Below are 8,148 nucleotides of genomic sequence, written 5' to 3' on the forward strand. Positions count from 1 at the left end.
CTTTACGTCTCTCTCTCTCTCTCTCTCTCTCTCTCTCTCTCTCTCTCTCTCTGTCGCTCTATCTCTCATCTCTTAGTCAGACATCTGTGAGCACATGAAAACCACTTGCAATGTTAAGTTCTGCCTAAGTCCATCGGGAAATATTGCGGCATTTAATTATCGACAATTCCATAGCATCAACAAAATTTATCTAGTTTTGTAACGCGATTTTCAGAGATTAATTGTTGATAAAATGATAAAAACTAGTTTGTGTCGCTACAATTTGATGAGGCCTGATGAACTTGGCAGTCGTTATCTAAGAGTACATTTCGTTTACAATGGAATATAAAATAGTAAGTCTGGAGTCACACATAGAGTATGTCTGTGGTGAAAATGAATAAAAAAATTGATGTAATTTTTAATATATAGAAAAAAGCGCCCTGTGTGAATACCCGTGGTCCGTATTTCAGTCATATTTAACGCACAAAAATCGTGATAAGTGTTCTAGAGTCCAGAGTGAGGCTCGCCGCATATATACTCAGTCGTTTATTTCTTTTTTTTCCTGGGCTTGTCTTGGGGTGCTGGCAGATTCTCCTTTCGCTTCGACGTCGGTTTCGTTCCTATATTGCTGCCCTTCTTTCTTCTCTCCTGTCTCTCGCGTTCCTCAAGTTCCTGATTCTCGCGTTCTATCAGAGTTATCAGAGTATTGCAGCGACGCTGCAACTCCAACGCGGTACGTGATTTGACGAACCAATCAAAGCGGAACTGCGGGGCAGATCTTACCGTGGCACGAAGTTCCTCGTACACATTTTCCTTATCGAATCCGAGTTTGTGTAGCATGCAAACAAGAAATCGATCCTCCTCCTCAGTATAATTTTTTCCCTTATTTGTGCCATAGGCTATCCTGAGCTGATGGAAAGGCGCGCGGTATCTAGCCATTTTCGCGTCCAGTGCTTTCTTAATGCCAGCTCGTCTCTGTATCTTGGCCTCACCGCGCTCGATCTGTGCCATTACGCGATCTATATCCTGTAACTCGTGACAACGTTCCCAGAAAACGGCCGAATACTCCATAACTTCCTCCGGCGTTTTTCCTTCAACTTCCTTCGCAATATTCTCAATGTCATCGCGACCATACTTTTCATTCGCCTTGATAAACTGATTAAAGTCCCGCTTGGTCCAGTTGGTGAAGCCTTGAAGCAGTAATTTCTCCTTCTCGGTAATTTCTTCGTCGGTGAGCGGTTGAGCGTCATCAATTTTACGCTGTTCCTCCTTCTGAATTCGGGCGGCGTCTGATCCAAGTTCAGGATTCTTCGGAACCTTGTAGCCGACTGTTTGTCTGAAATAATAAATCTCTTGATCCAATAGTTCGAAAAGTCGTGGCGGGAAGAATTGAAAATCTTGCACTATTGGTTGTTTCGGCGGTCTTGGTGCTTTTGGCGCCTTCGGCTCCGACACTCGCAACGCTTCTCTGAAATAAGCGTCGACGGCATAATTGGCTTTACGTTCACGTTTGGGTGGTTCAATCCAATTGCCTATTCCAAGGATCTTCTGTTTTTCGCGATAATCTTCACCCTCAAATTGATATACAGAATCTGTCGGTGCATCGACAGTAAAATTGCGTAACGAAGACTCTCCAAGACTCTCGAGTTTCTGCTTCATCTCCTCCGTTTTGGCTTCGCCTTTCTGTAATATCGTGTCAATATCCTCGTCAGTAATGGCGCTATCCTTGGACGCAAATACCTCGTTCGCACCATGTCTGATCATATTTAACATCTCATCCTTGTTTAATGCCGTTTGTTTGGCATCGACTAATCGTCCCTGCTGTATAACGAGCTTATCTAAGCGCAACTTCACTTCGGCCCGCTCGACGATCTTCTCCTCCACTGTGTTCTCTGTGATAAACCTAAAAACTCGAACTTGCTTCTGCTGACCTATACGATGTGCACGATCCATCGCCTGCAAGTCCATCTGTGGATTCCAATCGGAATCGTAAATGATGACCACGTCGGCGGTAGCCAAGTTAATACCCAGTCCACCAGCACGAGTCGACAGCATGAAAATAAACTTTTCGCTACCGGGCGCATTATACTCGTTTATCTGCCGCTGTCGATCTTCATGAGCCGTGTTGCCATCAAGTCGACAGTATTGGAAACACCTCCAATGGCAATAGTCTTCTAAAATATCCAGCATTCTTGTCATCTGACTGAAAATCAAAACTCGAGATTCTTGCTGTTGCAATTTTGGCAATAATTTATCGAGTATCACCATTTTACCACAGTTATAGACGAGATGCTCATCAGTAGTGTATGGCGGTCCAGGTTCAGCACCGTCAAACAAGTATGGATGATTGCAGCATTTCCGTAACTGCATCAGAATATTTTGCAGTCTCATTTTCTCTATCTTTCCTGCACCGTTTACTATATCTATATCCTTCATCAATACTTTGGTATACCATTCTCTTTGCATTTTACTCAAGCCAATGTATACTTTAATCTCTTTCTTAGGCTTAAGTCCCTTTTCTACTTCGGACTTCAATCTTCTCAGAAGGAATGGTCTTAGAACTGCATGTAACCTCTCGACTAAAGAATTATCACCTAAAAAGCTATTTGTGTTAAACCATGAGTCAAAGTCATCAGAGCTATTGAATACATCTGGTAAAAGGAAATTCAGCAGAGACCACAGCTCGTGGAGATTATTTTGAAGTGGTGTGCCTGTTAAAAGAAGTCGATTGGTGGTCTTGAATTCTCTGAGAATCTCTGATAATTTAGACTTCTCATTTTTTATCCTGTGAGCCTCATCTATCACCATGTAGCGCCAATTGAACTTTTTGAATACAGATTTCTCTTTAATAACCATCTCATAAGATGTCACACATACATCCCATTCTCCAGGCATCATCACATCTCTTATGAAAGTATTCCTAGTCTCTGCATCTCCAATTAGACAAACAGCTCTGAGAGTAGGACACCACTTCTTAAACTCGTTCATCCAATTGGCCAACGTTGATTTCGGTACAATAACAATATGAGGTCCAGGGATATTACGAAAGTGCTTCATGTATCCCAGCAGGGAGATAGTCTGTAGTGTCTTACCAAGACCCATTTCATCAGCCAAAATACCATTTATACCATGCTCATAGAGTGATATCATCCAATTTAAGCCGCGTATCTGATAATCACGCAACTCGCCAGATTTTATGTAATGAGGGGATGATTCGAAGCGCGTGGTAGGCGCTACACTAGCATTACTTTCTGCCAGCAACTCCTCGTCCTCCTCTTGCTCGGTTTTACGATGCCTATGATCGCCAGAATCTGATTTAGGGATTTCCGGCTGTTTCCTGGGTCTACCAGCTTTAACTTTCAAAGGGCTACCAGCCTTATCCTTCTGATTGTTCGTCATAAAGTGTGAGAAAATCTCAGTCTGTTTTAACAAGTAATCGAATCGCTTGCTACGGTCTGTCTCGAGCTTCGTCTCAAAATCGCCACCCCTGGATGATGTGGTTTCTGCCGAGGACCCGTTCGAGTTATCCCCGGTGTCACCGGTATCCGCGTTCTCATCCGGCTTGGACATCTTGTTTGTCACACACAGTCACACAGTTTACGGTCCTCCTCTTAAATCTTCGCGGATCGTGTAATACTTACGTTAAGCACGATTTGCTTGTATATATATATCGCTGATGACCACTTTATTGGCCAGTCACGGTTGTTATTGACACATCAAAAGCGATTCAATGCATTGCATCAAACACCGATGTGTATGGCATCACCATTAACCGCCATGTTACACCGGATTCTTTTACGCGTGCGCAGTAGTGCAACACATGAGTGTATACAGGTATGTTCCGTTCAATTCCCTTGATTCCGTTGCACGCATAAATACATTTTCATGGTTATCAGTTGAAGCGCGTCCAAAGACGCGCGATTTTGTAACGTTATAATGTTTTTCACTGGGAAAACTGGTGTAGCACTAACGCCATGCTAGATTTAAATGAAAACTGCACTAGTGCAGGTTTAATGAGATGCAGATTTAGTGTGTGCAATGGAACATATCATTTGATATCCATTTTATTGACATTCATTTTATAACATCTCTAAAAATATATATATATTCAAATTACTTATTTTACAATATTTTGATTCATTAATTTATTTAAAACATTTTTTTAAATTAAATTTTTACATTTCAAGAGTTGTAGGCCGGTATTCATAGTCAGATCTTATATTCAAGATCGTCTAAGTACGGTCTTAAGAAGTCACGAACCAATCAGAAGGTTGCATTAGAGTCTTAAGACATTAATTATGATCGGTATCCATAGTCGAATCGGTCTTATTTCAAAACCGTCTTAAGTAATGTCTTAAGACGCTAATGCAGCCTTCTAATTGGTTCGTGACTTTTGACATTTAAGGCCGGTATTCATAAGGTTTGTTCGCGTCGCATCAGAACATGTGACGCGACAAATCTTATGAATACCGGCCTTAAATGTCATTGCATAGCTATTATTAAAAACATTGAAACTAAACAATGTCATTGTTATAACATTAATTATATAATAATGTAATATCATAAAATAATATCATATCTTAGCACGAACACAATTTCAATTTCAACTTGCACTGGGGTTTGATTGTATATTTTGAAATGAGGTGAAAATTACAAAAGTGAGCAAATTCACTAGATTATTCATAATTTAATTGGTCAATATCTCCTTTCAAAATTCACAATCGACCTCCTAATCTCCACTGACTTCAAAGACAATGAAGCAAAAGTTAAACTCAGTGCAGGTTTTGTATCAGTTTTACTAGTTTTCACAGTGGAACAACACAATTGCACTCAGTGTGCATCAGTGTTGCACCAGTTTTCCCAGTGGAAAACGCTATTAGATTCAACGTCGACATTGAGAAATTCAGATTTTTCAACTTCTATTATCACAAGGACGCGAACTTCCGTAAGGCCAGAATCAGACTATGCATTGAAAAATAAGATTGAAGATTGAAAAATTGAAATTTGATCAATCAGAATAAAAGGAGCTAAAACTTTTTTATCCTCATTGATATAATTTCAATCTTTAATCTTTAATTTCAATCTTCAATGCATAATCTGATTTCGGCCTAAGGATGTTGGTCTTTAATAGGCTGCGGTCGATTTAGACGCTTGTAATCATCATTCTGTCTTTGAATGCTTTACGCTACAAATGCTTCGAAACTTTTGACCAATCGGAAGAAAGAATTTTACTAATTGTCCAATCAAAAAATGTTTCGAAGCATCCGTAACATCAAGTGAACCATAGCCTTTATCGTAGCCTTTATCGTTTTTATTAGATGTAAAATAAGAATAGAAGTAAATACTGAAAAGCGCTGAAAGCGCTTTAAATCGACCACAGCCATAGTATCTTGTCGGTGGCTGAACTTTTGTTCACAATCAGTTCATTTTTCTTTCTCTTCTTTCCTTCTGGGAATCGATTGTGTATCTTGAAATGAGATGAAAATGTCAAAAGTGAACAAATTCACTAGTTATTGACCAATTAAATTATGAATATTCTATTCTGAATTTGTTCACTTTTACAATTTTCACTTCATTTCGAGATATACAATTGATCCCTGGAGAGAAAGGAAAAAAAAAGGAGGAAGAAAGATGAATTAGTGCAGTGTATGTGCAGTGTATGTGCAGTGCATTAATTCGTTGGGTCACAGTAGCGGCCCGAAAATAAGAAAATGCAGTACTAAAGTTGATAAAAAATTCTGAAAAAATTCTTAGAGTTCTATGAGAAGAAAATAAATGATTTTTGTCTCTTGTTTTTCTGTAAAATTGATAGTATTTGAGTAAAAAATAAATCGGGCCGTTACTATGACCCAGCGAATTAATGCAGTGTACTATTCAGAAAATGCAGCAATAAAAAACAGACCTATTCAGAATTTTAGGGTAGAAAAAGAACAGACCTCTTATATGACGGTATGTGATTGAATATGGCGCTGCATTTTGTTGCATTTAAACGTGGCGATGAAGTAGGTAGTATATAAAAGTTTGTGACATACATACGTAAGTAATGTAAAAAGTACGGGATAAAACTACCGATTATATAGAAAAGATAAAAGTTCTTTTATCATCTAATTTAGAGTATTTTATTAAAAGAATAAATAATGTTAAGTTTCAAATGATGCGTGTGTGGACGTTATCTGATTGACATCTCTTATATTTAATTAATTTAATTTAATCTTTTATCCGTGTTTGCTAGCGAAAAAGCTAGCAGTTATAGAATATAATTGATTAAAACGAATACATATAATTTATAATCAGAAATGATCATTATTTCAAAACAGCATTTATATTGTAAAGTTAAAGACATTTCATGGACATTGTCGAAAAAATTATTTATTTTTCTCATCATTAAATTAACATATTCTATAATTATTCTTTTTCTTATAATTAGTTATATTTTTTATTTATATAACAAAGTTTATTACCACATTAATTTAAAAAGAAATAGTGTGATGTAACGGCATATTTAAAAAAATTATATATAGAACAAAACCTATCAAATGGCAACAAGAATTTCATTTTTTTATATTTGAAAAAGAGCTAATTGTAAGTCTATTTCGATGATTAAAATTTAAAATCATCCTTATATGAATCATGCAATTTGCGCACTCGCGTATCAAGTCGTCGACGATGGTTTCCCGGACAACGAGGATCACTCAGATGCACAACAATCGACCGAGCCGATCCGTGGAGGACGACGATTGTTGTTGCAAGAATGTCGTTCGTCGAGCAGCCGACGTTCGGACAGGAGATCGCAGTGCCAGCTAGACTGCCGATAATCCTGAAGCAGTTCTGTAAGGCTGCGATACGCACGCAGCCTTACGATTTGCTCAAGTGGTCCAGCTCGTACTTCCGCGCGCTAGCCGATGGCGAGGAGCCGCCGATTAAGTCGCGACTCGAGTATCCACCACCGAGTACAGCTTCCGGTTTGACCTTGGGCTTCCTCAGGGTGTTATTGCGGCAGTTTGGAAGTATGGCGCGAGTCATATGAGTCATATGAGAAACCAGTCCTCAATAAGATATATTTCATTGATAGGGTAATCTTTTTCAGATTACAACAAGACGCTTCCGATTGAGACAATCTTGCGTCGCTGGGATTGTCTCTGTCTGGATCATAGGGATTTCGATACGATCCTTGCGATTGGAAGATTCCATCATACTTGCCAGGTGAAGAAGTTCCTCGCCGTAGCGGTGGGCTTGCTCGGCGCCAATCTCACCGAAACGATGATCATGGTTTGCCAATTGTTTAGCCACGAGCCAGACGGAGGATCTGCGATGATCCCGCTCACTTTGTTTATGGAGATATACGAGTAAGCTCGGCATAACACACAATACCGATTATTTTTCTGATTCTTATAGATTCCTATATATGCAATTCAATAAAAAAATTAGCTTTGTAACTGTTGTAAAATTTTTTGATATGATTAGTTTGCTTTTAGTTCCTCACTGGATCTAAAGGGAATCATATAAAAAAATTTTACGATTGCGAAGCTGCTTTTTTATTAAACATAGCCATTGAATATCTATTTAATGCTCGAAATGAATAGATATTTAGCGGGACTCGCATGCGATGGCAATGAAAAGAACACGTTCGATCAAGATACAACAGAGTATACAATATGCAAAGAGAGTTCCGTCGATCATACAACATGCTCTGTAAATAGCCAAGATACCGATGTGGACATTAATTTAGATTCGGAACTGATATCCAAAGATGAGATTGATCTATCGAAAAGTATGTCATTCGACTACATTAATTCTATATATTTTCGTCCAGAATGAAAGAAACATTGTCGGAAATATCTTTGGTAAAAAAATTTTATTTTTAAGAATTTAATTGTTAAGATTTTAAATTTATAAAGAAATTTTAAACTTCTTCAGATTTTATAAGTTTTCTTCAGAATAAAAAAAATCTTAGAATATTTCAGAATGTATGTATATGTATGGAAAATTATAGAAAAGATGAAAATTTTTACAGCATTTTTGAAAAATGCCCTAATTTGTATAAAAAAATCTGAGAAATTTTTAAAAAGTTATAAAATTATAAAAAAATTGAAAAAAATCTTAAATCTATGTAAAAATTCTGAAAAATTTCAAAAATATTTTTATCAAATTATAAACAATATATCCAAC

General features: G+C 37.8%; 2 protein-coding genes across 2 annotated transcripts in view; one reads left to right on the forward strand and one right to left on the reverse strand.

The window, feature by feature from the left end:
- Positions 1-525: 525 nt before the first annotated feature.
- On the reverse strand, positions 526-3,549 carry LOC105620109 (chromatin-remodeling complex ATPase chain Iswi). The gene has a single exon (XM_012201616.1). It carries the CDS (start codon positions 3,547-3,549, stop codon positions 526-528), a length of 3,024 nt encoding a protein of 1,007 aa, XP_012057006.1.
- Positions 3,550-6,730: 3,181 nt separating this feature from the next.
- The window catches only part of LOC105620155, a 5,395-nt gene continuing 3,977 nt past the window's right edge, over positions 6,731-8,148 (forward strand). Inside the window, exons 1-3 of the mRNA XM_012201661.1 lie at positions 6,731-6,986; positions 7,067-7,325; positions 7,563-7,750. Coding sequence (XP_012057051.1) covers positions 6,731-6,986; positions 7,067-7,325; positions 7,563-7,750 — 703 coding nt within the window. The remainder of the gene's footprint in view (positions 6,987-7,066; positions 7,326-7,562; positions 7,751-8,148) is intronic.

Source organism: Atta cephalotes (assembly GCF_000143395.1).
Source record: "Atta cephalotes unplaced genomic scaffold scaffold00024, whole genome shotgun sequence".
Lineage (NCBI taxonomy): Eukaryota > Metazoa > Arthropoda > Insecta > Hymenoptera > Formicidae > Atta > Atta cephalotes.

What these genes read in the sequence shown, in the direction of transcription:
- LOC105620109 (XM_012201616.1), bottom strand. Translation starts at nt 3,549, where the DNA reads ATGTCCAAGCCGGATGAGAACGCGGATACCGGTGACACCGGGGATAAC.